The 26954-nt window shown below is 40.8% G+C and overlaps 1 protein-coding gene and 1 pseudogene across 1 annotated transcript; both read right to left on the bottom strand.

The window, feature by feature from the left end:
• Positions 1-22479: 22479 nt before the first annotated feature.
• LOC142840517 (uncharacterized) lies at positions 22480-24414 on the bottom strand. The gene is made up of 2 exons (XM_075956999.1): positions 24386-24414; positions 22480-23152 (listed from the first exon to the last, which is right to left on the bottom strand). Exons 1-2 carry the CDS (start codon positions 24412-24414, stop codon positions 22480-22482), a joined length of 702 nt encoding a protein of 233 aa, XP_075813114.1.
• Positions 24415-25504: 1090 nt separating this feature from the next.
• Positions 25505-26255, bottom strand: LOC142840819 (transcription factor BTF3 pseudogene; annotated as a pseudogene).
• Positions 26256-26954: the final 699 nt, after the last annotated feature.

Here is a 26954-nt window from a genome sequence, read left to right as displayed (position 1 = left end):
AGGAAGTGATAGAAAAGAGAAACTCTTGTTTTTTCAGATAGGATCCCAGAAAGCAGTCAGGCTCATTGACGAAGGTCTGCAAGCAGCTATGTAGGGCTGGGGGTCTTCAGAGAGAGGAAGAATGCCCAGTGTGTTAGAGCAAGCAAGCTTAGAATTTTGGTCAATATCGAAACAAAGAAAGAGGAGAAAGAAAAGTTCCAGGTTTTCAGTTAGAATTCAAAAAAGAAGGCAAGGCTTAGTAGTAAAGGTCTGTAAGCAACAGAGGGACTTCTGGAGTCTCCACATACCGATCTCATTAAGGAGCTAGTTAGCCCTTCCATCTCATGTGTTTTGGCCTATCCGTTTCCCTCAGGGTTGGTTTACTGGCTAGGTGTATTAATATGCACATTATAGCCTGAATTAGTCGGAGCAGGGGTGAAGGTAGGGGAACAGGGACAGCTGGTGACACTAGAGCACTGGTTCTCAACTTTTGGGTCTCAACCCCTTTGAAGACATAGGGTGAAGCTTCCTTCTTTCATATCCTTTATATAGACTGCCAACAGAAGGTGTATCTTCCCACTTCAAAAGATCCAAATTAAAAGTAAAATTTCCTGGAGACAGAGAGATGATTCGGGGATTAAGAGCACTGACTGGCTGTTCTTTCAGGGCACCTGGTTTCAATTCCCAGCACCTACTTGGCAGCTCACCACTGTCTGTAACTCCAGTTCCATGGGACCCGACACCCTCATACAGATATACATGCAGGCGAAACACCAATTCACATAAATAATGTTAAAAAGAGATCAACAAAGCGAACCTTCCCACTTCAAATAATCTAAAAAAAAATTCCCTCCTGGGTGTGCCCAGCTTCTTGGGTTCTAATAAACTCCAGATGTAGTCAAGTTGACAACCAAGAATAGCCATCATATAGTTCCAATTGGATCTTCTCTTAAGAAAGCAGACAGTAGATGGTTGGAAAGTGGGCTCAGCACTTAAATCACTTGATGCTCTTGTAGAGGACTTGGGTTTGGTTCTCTGCACCCATGGGGTAGCTCATAATTGTTTTGAACATTATTTCTGGGAGATCTGACAATCTCTTCTCACGTCTCTGGGTACCAGGCATGTTTGAGTTGTACATGCATATGTAAAGGCAAAAAACACTCATACACATAAAACAAAACCAAACAAATATTTTAAAAAAACAATAAAGAGGGGGGCAAAAAGGTGTCTAGAAAACTGTCATTTGCCAAAAAGAAATGATTTTCCCTTTGGGGCCTCCACAAAGACTCCTTTTATATACTTTAAAATTTTTGAAAAGTTATTTTTTTGTGAATGGAAGTTTTGCCTACATGTCCCGTGTAGCGCACTCATGCCTGGTCCCTGAGGAGGACAGAAGAAAATGGAGGAAGCTCTGAAACTGGAGTTACGGATGAATGTGAGCCAACATAAGAGTGCTGGAAATTGAGTCTGAGTCCTGTGGAGGAGCAGTCAGTGCTCGTAAACACTGAGCTGTCCCTAAACATCTTCATATGGTACTTTAAGTTGTGAGGAGGGGTACTTGTGATACTTCTCTTTATTGAAATTGGTGTCCCCATGTGTGGTAGTTTGAACGTAATTGGCCCCCATAAACTCATAGGGAGTGGCACTGTTAGGAGGTGTGGCTTTGTTAGAGTATGTCTGGCCTTGTTGGAGGAAGTGTGTCACTGTAGGGGTGAACTTTGAGGTCTCATAGATGCTCAAATTATGCCCAGTGAGTCAGACTACTTCCTGTGGCCTGAGGGTCAATGCAGAACTCTCAGCTTCTTCAGCACCATGTCTGCCAACCATGATGTCTACCTACCATGGTCAGCTTCTCCAGCACCATGTGGCACCATGATGATAAGGGACCAAACTTCTGAAAATGTAAGTGAGCCACCACATTTAAATGTTTTCATTTCTAAGAGTCGCTGTGTCTCTTTATAGCAATAGGAACACTAATGAAGACACCACAGAAGCTTGAGGTGGAGGTCTAAGGATGATCACAAAGGGAATGTTCCATCCTTAATGGCCTCCAAGACTGTCTAGCTACCTATCCTTGTGACTGAGTTCTGGTCAATAGAAATACAAACCGGGAAACCTCAGTGTAGGTCTGAGACACTCAAGGTTCTATGTGCTTCTTCCTTTTCCTGTTTCACCTTGGAGCACCCTGTAGTCTACATGAAGCCTCACTACCCTCACCTGCCTCCTTTTTATATGTTTTTAGATTTCTAAATTTTTGTATTATTTATTTTATATGTATGGGTGTTAGAAAAAGGCGATGGAGAGGGTGAGGAGGGGAGATAGCAAAATAGCCCTTTAATATTGAGCTAATAAGAGAGAAACTTGTAACTGTAGGGGGCTATGGATGGGGCTTGAGGTGGGAGAGCATTATGAGAGAAAATAAATCATTTTAGTGGCAACATGACAGGGCCTTAGAAGAAAAGAGAGATGTCCCTTTAAAACACAGAGAGGGGTCTTATTAAGGGGAATAGTTTGAAATAAGAGTAAACCAGGTAACCATGGTGGCATGACATGGTGCAAAAGAAAATAATCTGACTTTTTGTTTGGTTTTGGTTTTTTGAGACAGGGTTTCTTTGTAGCTTTGGTTCCTGTCCTAAAACTAGCTCTTGTAGACCAGGCTGGCCTCGAACTCACAGAGATCCGCCTGCCTTTGCCTCCTGAGTGCTGGGATTAAAGGCATGTACCACCACCACCTGGCTTAATCTGACTTTTTAATTAAAGTTTTGTGACTGGTATGACATTTTGAACCATATGATTTAATTCCACATAGCATCCATGACAAAAGCCAGGTACTGGCTAGGACTTAATGTTTGGCCTCTGCACAGCATGGCTTCTTAATTCAGATAGATAGATGGATAGATAGATAGATAGATAGATAGATAGATAGATAGATAGATAGATAGATAGAGACACACACACAGAGTATAAGTGCTTGAGCTACAAGGTGGGGGGTGGGGGTGTCCTGATTTCTTTAGGCTGTGAGATCTGGCCTTTTAAATCTAGGAACATATTAAAGGGACAGGTTCATGATCTAACAAGTTGAATTCCAGGATGACAGCGTGTAATGGAAAGAGGTCAGAGTAGGCAGGCAGTCAAAGGAGTCCATGCCCACAGAAGGGTACTGAGATGAGCTCAAGTCAAAGCTCCAGGGATAGTTGGATAGTCCTCTGATTGTGGTTTCTTGATGCACATAAAAGCTGACAGATATATTGGTGTGGGGCAATGACATCACAATGTTAAGTGTCCCTCACTAGTTTTGGTGTCCAGTGAGAGTCAAATTCTTACTTTGGTAGGGCATTTCCAATAAATTCTTGAGCCTGGTTTACCATCATATGATTTTAATACACCCATTGTACCCCCACAGTTTCAACTCACCCCACTTAATGTTTCCAGGACTAAGTCATTTATCAGTCTGTGCTAAATGGTGGTGCCTGACAGATGGTGTGGTTTGTGTGTCCACTGAGAGGTTGCAGTCATCTTCCCTCAAAAGGAAGTCAAAATCTGCTTTAAAATGAAGTCTCCTAGGACAGTGCACAGCCAGACAAACCACTGCTTTACACAGTCCAGAGTAAAGTAGAGTATAGCCTGGCCATGACCTTTGGTCTCATTCTCATGTATTTCAGGTTGGTCTGGAACGCCTACTAAAGCAGAGGCTAGTGTGTCAGCACATCTGGTTTCTGTTTCATAGGTTCATGTATAATTGGCTTTAGTTTCTCATTTATGAACAGCCTGAAAAACACTGCTTTATACAATATGGAATAACTTAGAATGTGGCATAGTCGGATCTCAACAGTTGTAGTACAGCTTTCTCCCCTGTGTATGATGTGATTGTCTCATTGCCACCTTGGAGTAGAGATTACCTTGATCTCACAGCCAGGGCACTGAAATACACAAAATAACATGGAGATAGCTAGGTCTATGGCAATGCCAATGGAGCTATTAACTGTCTCTAGAAGGAAAACAGTGTGGGTTTTAGGATACTTCCCTAGGGTCATAAACATTATTTCCTCCTGCTTCCTTCTCCCATCCTGATGATCTTGGGAAATGCTAGTCTATAGGAAGTAGAGAGACAATTAAAAATAGGACTCTATTGTGCAACTTTATGAGGTTGCCATTCATGCTGGGGATGGCATAGGCCTTTTGTCACTCAGCTATTGTGGGATCTCTTTAATTCCTGTAACTAACCCCTCACTCCAGTTCCTGTAAGTAAACCCAATCAAGTCATTGGTTTGCCAAGCTAGACTTGGTGGAATCTTTGCTTTATTTGCCCTATCTGTGATGAGGAGATGTTTAGTTTCCATACTCAATGGAAGTTAACATAACTTCATGTATGGAAGCCCATATTTGTTTTAGAAGGATCTGATTGATACATTTTTCTCTTAAGTGAACTTAATGAGCAGAATGAAAATGATCTAATATTTATTTGGTCGGTTTTTGTTTTCTAGATCTGTGGAAATATATTTCTCTTCTTTTATTGGGTAGATTTTCAGGTAATTGAAAATAGAAAACTATCATTTTTTTCCCAAATTGCTTTGGACTTAGGCCATATATAGGTTGATGGTAAGAAAATAGAGCAATGGAAGGATACAAATTTCATTATACAAAATTATGGATAATATTGTGCACTTATCCTAAGAGGAATGAACTTATTTAACTGACCGCAAGCCATGCATACAGTATATGATTAGATCTATAAATCCATCTGCTTTTTATACAACTTTTAGTTTTCTTGCTCTGCTTTCACTTGGGGTTGAATCTTGGCAAAGCCTTAGTCTGACAGCAGTTTTTAAAATACAGCATGTGTGAAAAGGAGAAAAGGAGCTGCCATGTTTCTCAATTACAAGAGAACAGGGCAGAGAACAGCTCCGTTATCTTCCTTTTCTTTCCATGAGCCTGGAATGTCAACAGGGGTAGGGTTGGAAGAATATACACCTTTTGGTTAAAAAATAAATAAACCTTGCTCAAGATAGCAAAATGAGAGAACTAACCAGTGACCTCCCAGAAATCAGAGAGGCTGTTATAATTTAAAGATAGTCCCAGAAGGCCTCTTTTCACCATGGTATTCCCCCCCAATGTCTGTTGTCTTCGAAATACAACAGCCAAAGTTGTATTTCTTTCAAATTTCAGAGGGGCTGTGTGAGCCTGTTCTGCCATCTGCTTTGGACACCACTTAATCTTTATCCCTCTAGGACTTTCCCTCTGTCTTGTTTCACATTTTTATGTATCAAGCAGTCAGACAGCACCAAGACACCAGGACCAAAGGGCCAACTCGCTGGAGCGGACAGAGCTGAGATCCAGGAGGGAGCTTAAGGACTGGGAAAAGCGAAGTGTCCTAGTCAAGTCCAGCTAGCCTATGTGGAAGTAGCAAATGAATCCTGGCATCTGTGGTTGTGGTGGTGGAGGTATGTGGTGCTGGTAAAGAGACAGTCTCTGAGAGCTTGAAAACTAGGCATCCAGCACTGCGCATGTGTAGAGGGGTGTGCAGTGATGGAACTGGACTGGTTACTTTTGTATCGTTGTGACAGAAAACCTGAGAAAAACAGCTTAAAGATAGAAGGGCTTCTTTCACCTTAAAAGTTTGGGGATGTAGTCCAACCTAACTGATTCTATTACACTTGCATTCAGACAGCCCAGAAAGACAAGACAAATGCTTCTCTCTCCCTCTCCCTCTCTCTCAGTTTTGCTCCCTTCTTCCCCTCTTCTCCCTCCCTCTCATTCCTTCCCCCTCCTAATTTATTCATGCGGTGATCTCAGTTCATAGGATGTTGGCTCCCATATTTAGGATGGTGGTGTTCCCCTTCTTAGCTACCCCTTTCCAAATATCCCAGTTCCATCCCACCCTCCACACATAGATACTCCCAGAGGCATGTCTTCCTGGTGTTTCAATACAGCCAGATTGTAAAGATCATCACAGGCGAGTGTGTGGTAAAGTTGCTGTAGGGTCAGGTGGCCTTGGGTCTGAGAAGCCTGGTTTGATGACAGGTTCAACCAGATCATTGCTTATTCCTTTGTGTGCTGCACCTATGTCTTCTTGGTCTTCCCTCCTCTTCTTTCCTCTCAGCCATTTCCCTTTACCTCAAATAAGGAGTTATATAATTATTTAATTAATCATACAGCTAACTAATTATTATTAATCCTCTTCTCTGTAACTTCTGCTGTCTTCCAATTGTTGGATTAGGGAAAAAAGTGTTACACAGAGCGGGCCCAATACAGTTAGCTTAAAAAAAAAGACCCCTTTTCCATATTGGTGTTTGCTGCAGTCTGAGGTTGTTTTTGAAATAACCTCTAAATGGTAGGTGGTTTGTCTTTCAGGGAGCAAAACTACAGGAATTGTGCTTGGTCATTATGCCTGCTTGGCAGAAGCCACAAGGCTCTGGACTCCCAATCTCAAGTAGGAGTCAGTGGAAGAAAGGGTCTACATACATAGCTTAAGAGGCAGGATGTGGGTAAGTGAACATGGCTTCCTCTAGGCTCCTCTTAGTGTTCTTTCTTCTAGGTGCCTGTTGTCATATGCAATGACCCTGGGTACAGTTGATAGCCACTGTATGTGTGGGTGGTATTAGACATGAGAGAAAATGATAAATGAAATGTAGGAGTTAAGTAACAGAGATGTATAAGGAGGAAACAAACTAACCTAGTTTCTCCATGCTGGTGAAATCATAAGATAAGCATAGGTCTTCAGAGCTGTGGGTTTGGGACTGTAAGCACTGTGCTGCAAAGTTTCTGCTTTTTCTTCTTAACGTTCATTATTGCTGTACTTCCCTACCAAAGGGATTACACATGAAAGAAGTCAAAACTTCTATTCTGTTCTCAAATAATTCTTACTAGGTTTGGAAATATAAATGAGGTATATGTTCACAGTTCAAAAAAATGCATTGTAAAAAGCAAAAATCAACACGGCTTTTCTTTTTCTTTTTTAAAGATTTATTTATTTATTGTGCATACAGTATTCTTCCTACATGCATGCCTAAAGGCCAGAAGAGGGCACCAGATCTCATTACAGATGGTTGTAAGCCACCATGTGGTTGCTGGGAATTGAACTCAGGACCTTTAGACGAGCAGGTGGTGCTCTTAACCACTGAGCCATCTCTCCAAACCCCTCGACACAACTTTTCTTCAGGAATTTCCCCCATTCTGTTCTCCAGTATGAATTGCTTGCCTATTTTCTTATCGTTTCCCTCACTCCCTAATACTAAGAATTAACCAATAAAAAGATATGAGCTCAGCATTACCTAAACTTAATCCTTAATTATTTTCCTTATGGTCTTACTATGCAGAGACTAAACTTAACTGTGGTCATGGAGAACTACAATTTGCCTTTCTAGCTATGACTTTTATTTTAGTTTGCTCTTAAACTATTGCAGTATGTTTCCTCTATTTTTATTATTGTTGTTGTTATTGTTTTTATTATGTGTGTGAGAGATGTGCGATGTGTAAGGAGGAGGTGCATTGTGAATATGAAAACCAGAGGACTACTTGATAGAGTCTATTCTTTTGCTCCTCTGCTATTCCCTGGGTCAAACGGTAAGCTCAGGTCATTGGGCTTTCGTTTTACCTGTGCACTACTTGCCCGCCATCTGCTGAGCATGCTCTCCTCACGTTTCTCAGTTTTGGAAAAGCATTGCTGATCAACTTGTTGAGTTAGGAGTCACAAATAATTATGCCATTGGACTTTCAGGAAGAAAATGATTTTAGAATGTCCTTGGATAGATGTTTTTGGAAGTTGATATTTTATAGTTCTGCTCCCATTAACTGGAAAGTCTTGTTTTCCTAAGGATGTAGGAAAAGGAGAGCGCAACGAGAAGAGATTTTCACAGCAGCCAACACCGAGTAATTAATGAGTTGAAAAGCCATCAAGCTGGAGAGAAGAAAGTAGTTCAGGCTTAACAGCTTTGTTCCAATGAATCTAAATCCGAGAAGTTCTGCTGAGATGAAATCATCAGGAATGTAGCACAGTGCTGGCGAATTGGCTCAGCAGGGAAAAATGCTTGCCACCAAATCTGATGACCTGAGTTTGATCTCCAGGACTCAAACAGTAGAATAAGAGGATTGATGCCTGAAAATTGTCCTCTGACCTCCATATGTACACCATGGCATGCATAAACACACACTCAATAAAAAATAAATATAACTTTATAAATTTAAAGGACTCTAGCACATATTCTTGACCTGTATTCCAAGGTTTTCTTCATACCATGGAGAATAGAACCCCCTTCTTTAACACACACATGAAAAATTAGAAGGAAATATGAGACACAGGCAAAGGTGCTATGGAGATATTTAGATATGCTTTGTGCTGAAGAAAGGAGTTATGGAGTTTTCTTATAAGAGATAGGGCTTCTCTGGGTAGCCCTGGCTGTCTGGCACTCACTCTGTAGATCACGCTCGCCTCGAACGCAGAGATCCAATTGCCTTTGCCGCTGCCTCCCAAGCGCTGGCCTCATATACTTTCCACAGCTGTAAATTTGCTATTCAGAAATGTCAGATCCATAAAGGGCTGGAGAGATGGCTCAGTGTTTAAAAGCATTTGCCGCTCTTGTAGAGGATCTGGTTCGATTCTCAGCTCCCACCGTTGTGGCTCACAACAATCTGCAACTCCCGTTTCAGGGGATCCGACATCTTCTTATAACCTTCAGAGCACCACGGATGCATGTAGTTTACATACATACATGTAGGCATATATACACAAAATAAATAAATCTAAAAGGAATTTCAAGAATGTCATATACATATACTGAAACAATACAAAGAAAAACATTTAATTAGGGCTGACTTATAGATTCAGAGGTTAAAGCATATAACTGTGGCTTGCTTACAGTTTCAGATGATTATTGTTATGATGTCGGGAAGCATGGTGGCGTGCAGACAGACATCTTGATGCTGGGGAAGTTGAGAGTTCTACATCTGACACTGGGCCTGGACTGATTATTTGAAAACACAAAGCCCACCCCCAGTGCAAAGTCATACCCACTTTAACAAGGTCACACCTCCTCATGGTATGTCCTATAGAGGTCAAGTACCACCATTCTCTAATGACCAAGCTCTCAAATATATGAGCCTATAGGGATCATTGCTAGCACCACATTCCACTCTTAGGCCCCCATAAGCTTATCATATAAAGCAAAAATACATTCAGTTCAACTTCAAAAGTTGCCATCCGTAGTCTAACATACTTTAAAATCCAAAGTTCAAAATCTCTTCTGAGACTCATGGCAATTTCTCTTTCTTTCTTTCTTTCTTTCTTTCTTTCTTTCTTTCTTTCTTTCTTTCTTTCTTTCTTTCTTTCTTCCTTCCTTCCTTCCTTCCTTCCTTCCTTCCTTCCTTCCTTCCTTCCTTCCTTTCTGTTTTTCAAACAGGATTTCTCTGTAAATAGATCTGGCTGTCCTGGAACTCACTCTGTAGACCAGGCTGGCCACAAACTTACAGAGATCCACCTGTCTCTGCCTCCCAAGTGCTGGGATTAAAGGCCTGTGTTACTACCACCTGGCCTTCATGGCAGTATCTTAACTGAAATCCCCTGTAAAATGAAGCTCAAAAGGCAGATCACATATTTCCAACACTCAATGGCACAGAATATACATTTACCATTCCAAAAAGAAGGAAAGAGAGTATAGTGAGGAAGTACTGGTCCAAAGCAAGACCAAAAAGCAGCTGGGCCAACTCCAAATTCTGCATCTCCATGTCTGATGTCAGAGAGAGAGAGAGAATTTATTAGAATGATTTATAGGCTGAGGTCTGGATAATCCAACAACTGGCTGTGAACAGAAAGTGTCTCAGTCCACAAAGCTGGATGTAACAGCTGGTCTTCAGTAGACACTGGAATCTGGAAGAAGTAGGCTCTAATGCCACTGAAGGAATGAACTTGCTATCAAAGTAAGAACAAGCAGGCAAAGAGCAAAGTCTTGTTTTGTCCATATCTTAATATAGGCTTCTATCAGAAGGCATGGCTCAGATTAGAGGTGTGTGTCTTCCCACCTCAAGATCCAGATTAAAGATGTATCTTCCTCTTTCAAAGATCCGAATTAGAAGTGGATTGATCTACTTCAAGTTGAGCAAAAAAATCCTCCCATTTTTTTTTTTTTGGTGTGTGTGTGGTTTTTCCATTTTTTTTTTTAAAATTTATTTTTGTTGAGCTCTACATTTTTCTCTGATCCTCTCCCTTCCTCTCCCCTCCCCTTCAACCCTCTCCCAAGGTCCCCATGCTCCCAATGTTGTGGATTTCAAGACAGGGTTTTTCTGTATAAGAGCCCTGGCTGTCCTGGAACTAGTTCTTTAGACCAGGCTGGCCTTGAACTCTCAGAGATCCACCTGTCTCTGCCTCCCAAGTGCTAAAATTAAAGATGTGCACCACCACTGCCCGGCACTTTTTCTTTTTTTGTGCTTTCCATTTTTAGATTTTAGTTAATTCCAGATATGGTGAAGTTGAGAACTAAGACTTCCACCCTATCACTAAAAAAATTTGGTAGTTTTTTTCTTACTGAATTTTAACAGTTGTTTCTATCTTCACATATATTATTTTTAGTATTTTATTCTAGTCTGTGGTTTATCTTTTAACTTTCTTTTTCTCTTCTTTCAGAGACAGAGTTTCTCTGTTTAACAGTCCTGGCTGTCCTGGAACTTACTTTGTAGACCAGGCTGGCCCCAAACTCACAGAGATCTGTCTGCCTCTGCCTTCTAATTGCTGTGGTTAAAGGTGTTGGCTACCACCACCTATTTCTTTTAATTTTCTTAATCACTTCTATTGAAGTAAAAAATTAATTTTAATGAAATTCAGATTTCTAAAACTGAAGTCATGAATAATTTTTTCTATTTTGTTCTAGTATTAACCCTTCCATTATAGTCTAAGATAAATTATAAATTAATTTTCATATGCAGTATGAAGTAAGCATTTAAATAGTGTCTTTTCCTTTTGCAAGTGTTTTTCTACTTGTCCCAGAACCATGTAGTGGAAAAGCTGTTCATTTTCTCACTGAATCATTGTGGTACTTTTGTTGAAAGTAAATTGACCATAAATGAAAGGATTTATTCCTGGCCTCTCATTGATCTCACATTGTTGAATTTCTGTAGCTTTACAGTAAATATTGTAAACCCTCCAATGTTTGCTGGAAAGTACTTTTAGGAACCTCTTCCATGTCTTTTGCATTTATGTACGAATTTTAAAATCAGTTTATCAATTTGTGCAAATTATTCTGCTTGGATTTTTGTAGAGATTATGATGAATTATTATATAGATCAGTTTGGGAGAGAAATTCCACTTTAAAAGCACTGAGCCTTTTACACTTTATGATTATGGAATGTTCCTTATTTTGTAGATTTCTGCCCCACTCCCCATTTTTCTCAGCAATATTTTATTAGTTTTCAATATATAAGATACTAGACTTTTTGGTAAATTGATTCTTGAACAATATATTCTTTTAGGTGATATAGGAGATAGATTTTTAATTTTAAGTTTCAATTTGTTAAGTGTTAATAGACAGTATAACAAGATATTATTTTTTAATATATAGTAAAACAAGAGCATGCTGCCCGTCACTATGAACTCAATACATAGGAATGGGAGTTGGTCTTCAAATTTCAATTTAGTAAGAGAGCCAGCAATCTCAGAAGATAACATCCTAATGTTCTGTCTTACATTTTCAGCCAGAAGATGAAATAAGAAGTGGAAAATAAGACAGTCAGTTATTTCAAAGTTTAGTCTTGCCACTCTGGTTAGGTGGTCATGTTTCTAGGTGTATGGGGCATGGACACACATGCCAGCATTGTTGAGGCTCGGCTTTCTCCCAAGTCACCGTTTGGATTACATCTAGGTAAAGATGAACTGTGACCAAAAAGCAAATTGCAGTGTGTATGTGCCGGTTTATTTACAACATGTGCATACAGACTTCTTTCAACAACAGGAGGTACAAACGTGTATTAGCTAACGGGTCTCACAGTTGTGACAAATAGGTGACAAAATCCACTAAAGGAGGGAAGGGTTGATTTTGGCTCACGGTTGGCACACACAGTCCATCATGGCAGAGAGGTAAGAGCAGGAGACAGCAGGTTCCATTGCAGCAGCAGTCAGGAAGCAGAGGGTGAAGGATGCTGGTCCTCAGCTCCCTTTCTCCTTTTGATTCCATCCCAGCCCATGGCAGAGTGCTGCCCACACCCAGGGTGCTTCTTCTCACCCCAGTCAATGTAGTCTATAAATTCCCTTAAAGAAATGCCCAGATATTTGTTTCCATAGTTGGTTCTAATTCTTATTAAATTGACAATCAAGGTCAACTCCCACAGGCCCCAACTCATTGCTTTCATCCCCTTCACTAGTGATGACAGAGTGTAGAAAGTTGATGGAGAAGGGAAAGAAGTTGGGAAACAAGAATTCCAGAACAATTAGCATTTTCTGGGAAGACTGGAGATAATGAATTAATAACACTCCCTTCATAGGTAGATATTTATATTAGAATAGTAACAAGCCAGCCTTAAGGCCTTAATGCATATGGCCTCATCTTCTCCAGGATATTCTCTTAGAGTTCCAATAAAGACTGCTGATTTTGTTTACCATGAAGATACCCTAGCTTGTTGCATCGCTCTGACCTTACGTTTAGTGTATGAATGATAACCCTTTCAGGAAACCCACACCCATTCTCTCAGGTAGGTCTTATTTCTAGAGAGCCTCTCTTTATCTCAGCTGTCAAACTTAAAAGCCATACTAAAATAGGCTTTAAAAACTCCAACACTGCTCTGAACTTTCTAGTCCTGAAGTTTATTTTTCCTGTTTTAAAGTCAAGGATCTTGTTTTAGCTGTGTCATGGTTCCTAAAAGACTTACGGTGCTAGGGGTGGGGGTGACAGCATACAGCATCTTTGCTACTAACAGTAATTCAGTTGATTTTTCTAAATTCATCTTTATCTTATGTTGAATTAACAAGGGTTGAAAAATACCATGCTAACTACAATATAGATCAATTATATTTTTCTTTATTATAAGAAAACTCATGAAACAGAAACGAGAAGTCCAAGCTCAGCTGTGTAGAGCCGAAACCACAGAGAGAGCAAACTCTGGGCTGCCTGGCATTTTTCTCCAGGTACCCAAAAGGTTGCGTCCTAACCTGGTCTCACCTCTTAAAGATCATTGGCTAACAAAGATTTCCCATCAATCTTATGTTTTGCAAAATTGCTAAACTTATTTACTAGTTCTAATAGTTTGCGGTGTGTATATTTATGTGTTTGTGTGTGGTGTGTTTGTGTGTGTGTGCTGTGTATGCATCTGTGTATTCCTATATGTGTGCTCATCTAGGTGCATGCAGAGGATAGAGGAGATCTTCCACTATTGCTATTGTATATTTATGTGTGGTGTGTTTGTGTGTGTGTGCTGTGTATGCATCTGTGTATTCCTATATGTGTGCCCATCTAGGTGCATGCAGAGGATAGAGGAGATCTTCCACTATTGCTATTGTATATTTATGTGTGGTGTGTTTGTGTGTGTGTGCTGTGTATGCATCTGTGTATTCCTATATGTGTGCCCATCTAGGTGCATGCAGAGGAGAGAGGAGATCTTCCACTATTGCTATTGTATATTTATGTGTTTGTGTGTGTGTGCTGTGTATGCATCTGTGTATTCCTATATGTGTGCCCATCTAGGTGCATGCAGAGGATAGAGGAGATCTTCCACTATTGCTATTGTATATTTATGTGTGGTGTGTTTGTGTGTGTGTGCTATGTATGCATCTGTGTATTCCTATATGTGTGCCCATCTAGGTGCATGCAGAGGAGAGAGGAGATCTTCCACTATTGCTATTGTATATTTATGTGTTTGTGTGTGGTGTGTTTGTGTGTGTGTGCTGTGTATGCATCTGTGTATTCCTATATGTGTGCCCATCTAGGTGCATGCAGAGGAGAGAGGAGATCTTCCACTATTGCTATTGTATATTTATGTGTTTGTGTGTGTGTGCTGTGTATGCATCTGTGTATTCCTATATGTGTGCCCATCTAGGTGCATGCAGAGGATAGAGGAGATCTTCCACTATTGCTATTGTATATTTATGTGTTTGTGTGTGGTGTGTGTGTGTGCTGTGTATGCATCTGTGTATTCCTATATGTGTGCCCATCTAGGTGCATGCAGAGGAGAGAGGAGATCTTCCACTATTGCTATTGTATATTTATGTGTTTGTGTGTGGTGTGTGTGCTGTGTATGCATCTGTGTATTCCTATATGTGTGCTCATCTAGGTGCATGCAGAGGATAGAGGAGATCTTCCACTATTGCTATTGTATATTTATGTGTGGTGTGTTTGTGTGTGTGTGTGCTGTGTATGCATCTGTGTATTCCTATATGTGTGCCCATCTAGGTGCATGCAGAGGAGAGAGGAGATCTTCCACTATTGCTCATCTTATTTTGTGAGCTGATCTCTTACTTAAATTTAAACTTGACATTTTAGCTAGGCTGACTGGCCAGTGAGCTACTGGAATCCACCTGTCTCCACTTCCCAATTTACAATGTACGGTGCCTAGATATGTGAGATGTGAGTGCTAAGATTTGAACTCAGATCCTCTTGCTTGCACACAAAGCAATCTTAGCCACTAAGTTGTCTCTATAGCCTCTCACCTTTACTTATTTAAGAAAATTGTTGCAGTCAATTATTTGTTTGTTTGTGTGTTTATGTGTGTATGTGTGTGTATATACATATATATATATATGAGAGAGAGAGAGAGAGCATAAGTTTTCAGGATGACCTTGAAACTAAGTGTGTAGATAAAAATGTCTTTTAGGGCTGGAGAGATGGCTCAGAGGTTAAGAGCACTGCCTGCTCATCCAAAGGTCCTGAGTTCAATTCCCAGCAACCACATGGCTCACAACCATCTGTAATGAGATCTGGTCAGTTGTCCTCATCAACTTAGACCATGAAACCAAATATGGACAAGTTCAGCAGTACCACCATATACGGGCTGCCCATGCATGGATTCAGCATTGACAGGGCATAAATTCATTTTTTTCAAATTACATTCCTGGTTTTGGTGCAGGACAATTGTCTATATTCTGTCAATTATGTTTTAAATAAATGCTGATTGACCAGTAGCCAGGCAGGAAGTATAGGCAGGACAACTAGACAGGAAGTAGAGGTGGGTCAAGGAGAACCGGAGAATTCTGGGAAGGAGGAAGCCCATTCCTCTGCAGTCGTGCCCCAACCACAGAAGAAGGAAGATGTGATTGCCCCACTGAAAAAGGTACTGAGCCATGTGGATAACATATACTAGAATAATGGGCTAATATAAGTTACAAAGTTAATAAAAAGCCTGAGCAATCAGTTTATCATTAATATAGACCTCTGTGTGATTTCTTTGGGGCTAAATGGCTGGTGGGAGGACAGAAAACAGGCAGGATCGAAACCTCCGACAGCATGGTTTATCTGATGCTGACCATTGAACTCAGGGCTTCCAGAATGGCAGATAAACAGTTCACCAACTGAGCTATCATGCCAACCCCCACCTTTTTAGTTTTCAGTTTCAAATTGATCATTTTGGAATAGACTCTTAAGATACAAGGAATGTTTTCCAGGATAATAGAAATAAATGGAAGAAGTATGCTAGAGCTGTAGAATTCCTCCATTCCTACACAACAGAAAGCCTTTCCCCCAAATGTAGTGTTTTTACCTTTCATGTTCTAGAAAGCAGATAATTAGGGTTGCTTTGTTTGGCAATTTTCTCACTTGCCTGTTTAAAGAAAATCATCCTTTGGGTGGGGTGGCCAGGCATGTGCCTCACAGCACAGATGTAGACACAAGAGGACAACTCACGGGAGTTGGTTTTCATCAAGCTTGAACTAAAGTCATCCGGCTTGGTGGCAAGTGTCTTTACCCACTGAGACATCTACCTTGCCCGGGAATGTCTACTGCCTTAACAATAAAACAGCCCCAGTCTGGTGGTGTGTGATGTGAATCCCAGCACTCAAGAGTCAGAGGCAAGGGTTATCTCTGTCAGTTCAAGACAAGCCTGGCCTATATAGTGAGCTCTAGGACAGCCAGAACTATATACAGAGACACTATTTTAAAAGAAAAAAAAATAAAGCACTGAAGTTCAAAAAAGGAATCATGGAACTGCCCCACCCATACAATGTAGGTGTTTGCTTTTTGAATTATTTGTATGATCCTGCTTCTCTCTCTCCAGTTACATTAACTGATTTCCCGTAAGGTTGACCTGAAAGACATCTCATAGCTCCCCCTACTTGTCCCCGCCCCCATTTTGGCTGCTATTGCCACTTCACAGGCACTTTTTTCTTCTCTTCCCCATTTGGGTCATTCTCTCTCTTTGAAGTTATCTTTGTGCAAACTGCTGATGTGACAGCTCCATGATATGGTTAAGGGGAAGGTTTTTTATTATAGATGTGAAAGAGGGAATGGACTGGAGGAGTCTGGAAGAGTCTAGAACAGTGAGAAAAAGAGGTAGACTGAACATGGCTAGCAGACTAGACATGACCAGGGCCATCTCAAAGAGAGGGGAGAATAGATCGAGAATATATATATATATATATATATATATATATATATATATGAAATATTCCTATTCCTGGTTGCCCCTGTCCTTCCTTGTGAGCTTTGTTCAACTGTCACTTTTACCAACTTTACTCAACTTTTCATCACGGGCTGCAGATTCTCAAGCATGGTGGTTGGCCCAGAGAAGCTGAAGTATCGTGCTAGTTGCCTTTGTTTTGTTTGTTTGTTTCTGTCAATTTGACACAAGCTAGCATTATTTGTGAGGAAGAATGGCAAAACATGAAAATGCCTTCACCAGATTGCCTGTAGGGAAGTTTGTAGGTCATTTTATTAATTTCTGATTGATGTGGGTGGTCCCAGACTACTGAAGGTGGTGCCACCCCAGGGGAGGTACAAAGTAGTAAGCAGCACCCCTTCATGGCCTCTGTATCAGCTCCTGCCTCCAGGTTCCTGCCCTGTTTTAGTTCCTGCCCGGACTTCCTTTAGAAATGTAGAAATGTAAGCCAAATAAACCTTTTCCTCCCCAAGTCGCTTTTGGTCATGGCATTTATCACAGCATTAAGACAAGTATCCATGAGGGTTCTTCTTGGGACAGTATCCCCAATTCATGATACGTTTGCTACAATGGTTGTACTAGATGAAGTGAAGAAGAGATTTAATAAAGAATAATTTTTCCAGATATTGTTTCCCCCAAATTGTTTACTGTGTTTCCTGGTTATCTTGGTCCAAACACATTAATTACATATAGTCACAATTTTGGGGAGGAGCCATCACCTTTGTGAGTGATGCCCAAGCTTAGTAGCAGCTTGCTAGAGGAATTTCTGTGAGATGTTGGCCTTAAATTTAGCTGCTTCCAGGGTGCATCTGTGCTATGTGATGACTAAGGTGACATTTGCAGTCCTGATTTATCCCATGCCAAGAAGAATGGTACTGCTGAAAAAATTTCTATTGGTTCTCATCAACACTGCCTTCGCCTGGATAGCCTGTTTTTCTAGGCAATGAAGTTGCCAACTTAGAGCCAGTTGGCACCTGTTTCCCTATTAGTGTCGTGTGCTTCTCCCTCTGGGTGTCAGCTCCTCTGGCACAGGGCCCTGTGCCAATCACACTTTAATGATATTTGAAGGGAACGAATTGTCTTGAGGAAAAATGTTTCCGCCTTGGAAGCAATTTATGAAGTTCTTGAAACCTGATTTATAAATGAACTCAGGAATGAGACAAAAGTTTTCCAATCCAGTTTGGATTTTTCTTACCTGAAACTAGGCCTAGATGGTTGCTTCACTGCTGAAATCGATGTGCGGTGTGTTTTAAGGGCTTTCTGGAAGAGCCAAATTCTGTCTTATGGCGGGATATAAAGCTTGCTTACTTTTCATTTACCACTGACTGTTCTTTTATTGAAAAGTTGACAAGATTTTTCTGTTCACCTAAGAATAGAATTGATTTTGCAACTCGCTTTTGAGTGTAGCCTCTTAAATTTAGTTGAAATTTGCTTGTGAAGCATTTAAATAAATGGGCTGAGCTGAGCGGCAGTGAGGCACGCCTTGAATCCCAGCGCTCCAGAGGCAGGGGCTGATTAGTAGAGCCCCAACCATAAAGAAGTAAATATCCAAGTAAATAAATAGATAGCTAGATAAACAAATGTGCTGGAGAGATGGCTCAGTGCTTAAGAGCATGCACTACTCTTGCAGGATCCAAGTTCAATTCCCAGCACACAGATTAATCACAACTGCCTGTGTCTCCAGCCCCCACCATTTCCAGAATATAAAAATAAATCCTACCTAAAAATAAAAATGTTACTGTCTGTAATGGGACTCAAATAACTTAAAGGCATTTTGTATGTGTCTTTATTTATATCTAATACAGTGGTCAAGGGTGACCAAGAGTCAAATAAATGCTCTCATAAAAAGTTCCCCCTAAGATCTGAGATAAGTGATATCTGAGAAACAGCAAAAAGAGAGCCAGAAAGTTATTATTAGGACTTAATGTTTAAATCCCTCTAAAAATAGTCATTTATTGGGTCAGTTTGCTGTGTCAGCTAATTATACTGTGTGACATTCTCTGTGACTTCAGCACTGACGAGGTCTCTTCCCCCGTCTATTTTTCTTTTCTTTTTTTCTGGAATGTTACGTTCTCTATTATTTTGGATTTGATAGTTCATGTTAATCTCATGAAAAAAAAATCAGTACAAAGACAAAGATAAACAAATCAGAAGTAAGTGTTTACTTCTAGTTTCTAGTCTATAGTGTGCTCCAGGCCTGGGTCTGGTCTGGGTTTGCTATGGCAATAAACTTGTTACTGGAATGGGCATCCCTTGATTCTTTATTGACACAGAGAACATTTTAGCAAGACACACTAACTCAGCAAGCAGAAGTTATTAGGGTAAAGCATAGGAGAATCTATACCCAGGACTGGAGAGATAGCTCAGTGGTTAAGAACACTTACTACTCTTGCAGAGGATCTGGCTTTTGTTCCTAACATCCGTGTGGCAGCTCACAACCATCTTTTCCATTCAGTTCTAAAGGATCCTGAAGAGCTGCATTACACAAATGCATACAGCTAGGCAAACACTAATACACTTAAACCTAATGTATACATCCTATCTGCATTTTAAGATTTCACTGACCTGCCAAGCTCACAATCACAGTGTACTAATAACATCTGCTTCACGCCCCACGGATGGGCTCCATAAATACCCAAAACAGACTTTCTAAGGTAAAGAGCAGTTGTCCCGGAGGGAACAGCAGCTGCTACTTTCTGGAGGCACTGGGACCATGCTCCCATCCCCCTAAACCTCAGCCACCAATGACTCAGCAGAGTGGTGATGCCAAGGTGTAACTTACCAGGAGACAGACTCTCCTGGTTTACCTTTGATTCGAGAGCTTTTCGGGACAGCCCTTAGACAGAAAGGTAATCTGGGATGCCGCCACCTAAGGCAAAGTGGCGTTTTCAGCTCACTTAGTCTTGCCTACTCCATCTTTACTTCCTTTTACACAGATAGTTCTTTCATTTTTTAAAAGAGTCCCTGCACATTTACTCTCATTATGATGTTTGTGTCTTAGTGGACCAGGACTCAGCAAGCAGTTTTAATGAGTGAGTTCCCTATTTTCTCGCGGTATGAGCAAATTTCTGAGAAGCAGCAGCTTAAGAGAGCAAGGGCTTTATTGTGGTACCCATGTGAAGGCACAGTTGATGGTGGCAGCATGAATTCCCGGCAGTGGGATCCTGGGGCTGGTCGCTTTGCTTTTGCAGTCATGAAGCAGCTTGAAATGAATGCGCATGCTCGGCTTGCTTTCTCTTTTTAAAAATCTATTCCATCTGCTCCTGATTTGGACCTGATGGAATAGATTTTCAAAAAGAGAAAGCAAGGCCCAAATCAGGAGCAGAAGGAAAGAGAGCACAGGCAAGGAACTCAGGACCGCGAGGGGTGCACCCACACACTGAGACAATGGGGATGTTCTATCGGGAACTCACCAAGGCCAGCTGGCCTGGGTCTGAAAAAGCCTGGGATAAAACCGGACTCGCTGAACATAGCAGACAATGAGGACTACTGAGAACTCAAGAACAATGGCACTGGGTTTTGATCCTACTGCACGTACTGGCTTTGTGGGAGCCTAGGCTGTTTGGATGTTCACCTTACTAGACCTGGAAGGAGGTGGGAGGTCCTTGGACTCCCCACAGGGCAGGGAACCCTGACTGCTCTTTGGGCTGATGAGAGAGAAGGATTGGGGGAGGGGGAGGGGGAGGGAAATGGGAGGCGGTGGCGGGGAGGAAACAGAATCTTTAATAAATAAATAAATAAATAAATAAATAAACAAACAAACAAACATGCCCAGTTAATCATTTTCTAAATATTTTGTCTTTTTCATGTGTAGAATATTTTCACCTACTATATTCCTATGCTCATATTTATCATTTATTTTCAAGTACTGTTATAAACACGTTCTTCCTGTTGCTTTTGAAGCAATAGGCCCTTAAGTCCACAGAACATAACATATTGTTTCTGTGGCACAAGCTGCTTAACCTCTTCTGATCATTTGACATATGTTGTTATTTGATTATTGCTTTAATTATTAAACCTGAACTAGTGTGCAAAAAAAGGATTAAAAAGACGAGTAAGATATGGTCAAAAGCAACAGGGAATTCCAATGTATAATATACTCATCCACAGTCAGGACTTGAGGATTGCAGATTATTCTGGTAGGCCTGGCTTTAATGGGATTAAGCAGGGAATCCATATAGTAGCAGAGATGCAGGAAATAGGTCTTTGTGGTTAGACATTGCCCTGGTGAATAAAGATATGTAAATCTAACAAGGAAAAACAGAAACCCTAGGCATTCTGTGTACGTATATGTGTTTGTGTGTGTATGTGTGTGTCTGTGTGTGTGTGTGTGTTACAGCCATGTAGATTGGTCTTCTTGTGGGACTCCTAACAATGGCAACAGGGGCTATCTCTGATGCTGTTGCCTACTTTGGGGACCCTTTCTGCCTACTAGATTACCTCATCCAGCCTAAATAAAACAAGAGATGCCTAGTCTCACTGCAACTTGATATTCCATGATTGACTGAAATCCATGGGAGGCCCACATTTTTCTGAAGAGAAACAGAGGAGGAAGAGTGGATGGAGTACAAGGCATGATGGAGAGGAATGGGTTACCTCATAGATTGCTGGGAGTTTCCATTTGCCTAGGTTTATAGCTCATCCCAGAGATGTCCCAGAAGCCAGTTGTCTCGCTCAGTACCTCTCTCTCCATTTTCCCTCACCTGATCCATCCTGTTCTCATTCATTGCCCCCATCTAGACCCTTCTCCCATCCATCAGTGATGTCTATTCTATTACCCTTTCACAGTGAGATTCTCAAGCCCTATTGTAACCCCTTGTTAATTAGCTTCTCTCTGAGCGTGTGATTGTAGCATGGTTATCCTCTCTGGGCCTGTGATTGCATCATGGTTACCTTACAGCTAATATTTACTTATAAGTGAGTACATACAATAATTGTCTTTCTGGGGGGCTGGAGAGATGGCTCAGTGGTTAAAAGCATTGTCTGCTCTTCCAAAGGTCCTGAGTTCGATTCCCAGAAACCACATGGTAGCTCACAACCACCTGTAATGGGGTCTGGTGCCCTCTTCTGGCCTGCAGGCATACACACAGATGGAATACTGTATACATAATAAATATTTAAAAAAATTGTCTCTCTGGGTCTGGGTTACCTCACTCAGGATGACCTTTTCTAGTTCTACCCATTTGCAGGCAAATTTCTTTTACTTTATAAAATGGCCTACATTCTATGGATGCCAAGCATGGGATATCCTTATGTGAAGTGGGGTATATTTGAAGTTAGCGAGATTGTCCAGTAGCTATGTAAGCTTGCCACCAAGCTTAATGTGGGTTTGAACCCAGTGTTTCTGAAGGTAAAAACAAGAAAAACAACTCAGACAAGCAGCCCTCTGATCTTTACACCATATTTTCTATCAGAGCACACAGGGAATGCTCGGCAATTTGTGATACTCACAAACAGAAAGATATGCATGACTGTCCAGTGTACAGCATAGTCTTCCTACTACATGACAAGGGAACACACTATCTGCAGAGCTAACACTATGAAGTCCAGCTCTGCCTTCAGGAGACCTGAGTTTCAGAGTGTCTCCAGACAGAATTGTGTTTACTTTTCTGTTTATGTGTCAGCTTCCTTACAAACCTTCTTTCACTTGATATTTATCCTGTGATAAATATCTTTGCAACATGCATTTCACCATTACTTTTCCCGGCTACTGCCTGTCGGAAATACCTGAACGCATGATCATGGCCTTCAGAGATTAGGATACGAAAATACCCAAAGAAAGAGACAGGTTAGACAGAGGAGGAAGTCATTTAGACATACCAAGAAAATAAAGTTGATGCTTTATTTAGAACGAGTTGAGAACTACAAGAGTTTTTATATGAATAGGAACTTTCTTCTAGGAACCTTCTGACCGATGTTGCAAGTGTAGTACTCACTTCATATCTCTTGATCGGCCACTATGGGAGCACACTTGGCCTTCACCTGATTCTTTAGTTTCAAAGAGTTTATCTCAAAGAGAAAAAAGATAGCACCAAAGAGTGACATGGTGGCAATCAGTACTCCTATTGGGAACACAACAGTATAGTGTTTGCTTATTAAGCCTTCTTTTTTTACTGGAAAGTCAGGTGGAAAGTCAAGAGTGGTTTGGCCATAATGATCTACAAAGTGGTTCCAGCTCACAGAAACAAATGTGAAGATGCTGCTAACACACAAAACTAAGGCAGCAACCTTGTAGCAAAATAACTGCATCTCAATAAATGGGTCTTTCATGCGGCCAATATTAATGGCGATTGCACTGAAAATCAGAACTACAGGCTTCATCGAAACAGCCCACATTATCAGGGTCCGTGCGTACTCAAATTCAGGTGAAATGGTCCAAGTGGAATTGATAGGGGTGTGCACCAGAATCTTGGTTACAGTGCCTGAAACATTAAATTCTTGAGGGTAGAAAGCTTCCCAAAGTCCAAAAGACACAAATTGCACAAGCTTGTCATTGAATTCCCAGAGGCGCCAGGATTGGCTGCTTGCGATGACAATCTCAAACACCAAGGCTGATAGGCTGCAGAGGAGGCCACTAAACTTGAAGAGGTACTCCTTCGCATTGGCAAGTCTAAAGATGAAATTGAACAGGTATATAGTCAAGTCAGGAACACAAGGGACAGTGGAAAACAAAATGAGTTATGGTTTACAGAGCAATAAGTTCTCATACCTTGTCCTTGCTGTCACAAAAAGTTGTATTTAAGTAATATACCTATGGCCAAAGTTCCCTCTATATGAGGTTTTGATTAGCAATTTCACTATATCTATCAAATGCTGAAATGCGCAAATTTGTTAACTAAACATGTTAATGCTTGGAATTAATACTCAATAATTTACAACACATGTTAAATGATGTTTAATTAAGCAGTGTTTACAATACATAAATAAGATAAATAGCTTAAATGAGAGGTATAAGCAGAAGAATGGACAAATATCTATAAATTGTGGTAGTGAACTTACACAAATTTAATTCTCCTATATTGTCTGCTATATTTCTACATGCGTATGCTAGTGTATGTGTTATCGGAAAACATATTGGAAAACCTGAATTATTATTATGTGACCAAAATAAAAATCTGTATGTGAAACATGAGCCCTCATGAATATTTCAATCATTTCCCATGACTTACTCAAACATACACATTAGAAAATTACCTTCATTTCATTGCTGAATATGAAGTATCCCAACTGTCTTATGTGAGAAACTATCTTCTCCAGCACCAAATTAATACTATACATTTATTGTATGCACCAACTTATTTAGATCACTTATTGGTTCATATCTTTGGATGTAGGGTTAATGTTCATGAATAACTATGCCCTGAAGGATGTCACTGTGTTCTTGAGCATAAATAAAGTTCAGGCATGTACATGATAACATTGCCACCTCCAATGCAGAAGGTTTGAGTGGCCTACAAACTGTACCTCCTTGCCACAAAAATTTCCCTACCAGCTTCCCACTATTCCACATTCTCTGTGGAATGTACTTCCTAACAGGGTGAAGGCAGTAGCTCTACTAAATTGGGAAGTCATATCAGCAAGGTGACTTTAAAATCTAGTATGAATTGAGTAACACCCTACCCATGCCCTCTTCCTTGTTAAGGCAGATCTGAGCCTTTTGATGTCAGAATCAGTGAGTTTTGAAGCACAACCAGAATCAGGGTGGGAAATTCTTTTGTGGAAGACAAATGAGCTAGCATGGCAAGATTTAGTTTTGGCCATGTCTGAAACCCATGGAGGAGGTGCTTATGCTTCATAAAGATCCAATTTGAAACCCTCCATGAAGCTCATCTTAAGCTTTTACCTTTGTTTATCCAGGAGGAAGAGATCCATTTGAGAAATGTCGAGATCATAAATATCTTCCAAATAGCAGGGAATGTTGAACAGACAGGGAGTCGCACAAGAGTTGAATCACCTTCAGTAAAAGAAGTTCTGTTAGGCAGATATTTTAGCTCAGAATCGTGTCTCACCATCAACCCCTGGTTCACACAAACCAACCCCTTCCTCTGCTTTGCTTAGTTGAAGCCTCATTTATACTCTTCAGGGAGATTAGCCCATCTGATAGTCCTGACCCTCCAATGAGATTCACGCAATCATTACCCCATTATATAAACAGAAAAAAAACCACAGAAAGTCTAATTCACATACTCAGTTTCAGGAAACTACAAATGTATAAAGGTCAATACAGGCTACAGAGCCTTCACGGCTACACAGGGATTCCCAGTACTTATATTCAGTAGGATTTACTGACATAGACATGATATCAACAAAGAGTTGAATCTTAGGTCATTGACTTCTTTGACCTTCTATGTCTCCTGAAATTGAAAGCTTTTAACAGAAACCATGTAGAAAACATAAAATACTTGCCTCTCTTCCCTTCTATGAAGGCCAAATGCTAGTGACTGCCCAGTATAAGAGAGTGACTTTAAAAATTCTTGTTTCCGTAGCTACCAGAGATGAATGTCACATTATGAGCAAAGAACCAGCGTCAAGACATATAGTCTTAAAGGGCCAGGGTGGCTAATGTCCCTCTCATATGTACAAACCTTTAGAGATATAATTAATCTATTAAAGGTATAAATTAATCTAGGATTAATTTGAAAAATTTCTCATAAAATAAATTTATCATGATTTCTCCCTTTAACATCGTTTTCTACCCCCTTTGTTTCCCACATCTCTACCTGCCCACTTGTTCAGTCTTTGCTTTCTCTATCTCTCTGAAAAAAATCTTAATACAAGAAAGACGAAAATACAAAATGAACACATGGCATAAGGTTTGTATTGGCCAGCTACTGCTGGTTATGAAGCCTACAGTGGAATGTATTGAGTATTCCCAGTTATATTCCATTGAACAAAACTGATTTTCTTTTTATTTTTTTCTAGGCAAAGAATTTTATTAGCCCTTTTCCAAACTTTATCCCAGGCTTCTTCAGCTTAATTTGCTGCAAAGAATGAATTGTGTTTAAGCAAAAACTGAAAAGAGCTGCAGTGTCCAAGGGGCTTGGGCTTAAAAATATTAGCGATCTAGATTTGATCAGATCCATAAACAAAGACCTTTAAAAAGCAGCCATGATATAAAATAGCAGCTCCTGTAACTTCTGCAAGTGTCAGTTCTTCAGAAGTCTCCTCCGTTCCGTTTGCCTCATTCTTAGAAGCCTCATCAAAATTCTCCACCAGATCTGGGACTTCATCATCATCATCCTCTCCAGTAGCAAGGGGTGCTTTTCCATCCACAGATTGTTTGGGCAGAGCTTCAGCCAGTCTCCTTAAACTAGTCGGACTGTCTGCCCCAAGCTGGTTTAGAATGCTGGGAAGCATTTCTGTCAGTTGCTTTGTCTCGGCATGGCCTGTAACGGTGAAGGTGTTTGCTACCAGAGACGCCTGAACTTTAGGGTTGTTAAAATGGATCACTGTTCCTTGGTTAGTGAACATGTTCACCTCTTCAATACCAGAGAACTTCTTTAAGGAGAACTGCAGTTTTTTATCATCTGCTGTGGCTGTTCTGTGAACCACCTTCTTCTTGCTGCGAGCAGTTCCTTTCCCACCAATGCGCACTTGTGCCTGCAGCTTGGCCAGTTTTTCCTGGTTCATGATCATTTCTTTCATCTTGTCGGAGTGGAAATGGGTTCGCGCGGGGGACTAGGGTTTGCGCTCAGGGGGTCTCGGGCGGACCAGCTGAGGTAATGCGCACACATGCAGTGACGCACGGTGGCAGCTCTGATCTTCTTTTTCCAGCAAGTATCAATTGCAAAGATCTTCTTGGTTAGTGGAGATTGTTTTGTGTCTGCTACACAGTTAATAATACTGGCATATGGTCTGGTTTGAATGGGTATGGGTCTTGTTTGTCCTTTCAAAGTCTCCTTCAGTTCTCATGTGGTATCCGTCTTTTGTCCTGAGCCAATCATGTGTTAGATTCCTGCAAACACGGAGTTGAACTGAAGTGTAGAGATGGATCAGATGAATTTGGATTTGATGAAATCTGATGTAGGACTTGCATGACTACTGGTTGGGTTAGAAGTGTGGTTTTGAGGCTGTGAAGTGTTATTCTTGGAAAATTCCCATGCAAAGTCAGTGTACAGTTGGCTAGTCCAGAGATAGCAGAGGATAAGTTGAGTGTCATGAGGAAAGCTGATGACTGATTCTGCATTCAGGTCTAGGGCTTTGTGTGTGGAGATAAAGCAGGTGTATGTGGAATAGGGGCACTCACCAGGCAAGGCAGTTACATAACTGTGTGATCAGAAGTAGGACTGGGGACATGGGGATGACTCTGACAGCTGAGGTTTTTGCAGTAGGAAAATGGCTAAGCAATGTGTGTATTGAGAAGTAGGTATCATATCAAGGCACTGGAGCAAGATCTGTTCTTATGGTACATG

The sequence above is a fragment of the Microtus pennsylvanicus genome, chromosome X, assembly GCF_037038515.1.
Source record: "Microtus pennsylvanicus isolate mMicPen1 chromosome X, mMicPen1.hap1, whole genome shotgun sequence".
Classification (NCBI taxonomy): domain Eukaryota; kingdom Metazoa; phylum Chordata; class Mammalia; order Rodentia; family Cricetidae; genus Microtus; species Microtus pennsylvanicus.
Note: the sequence above shows the minus strand (reverse complement) of the source record. Positions and strands in the feature narration are given on the sequence as shown.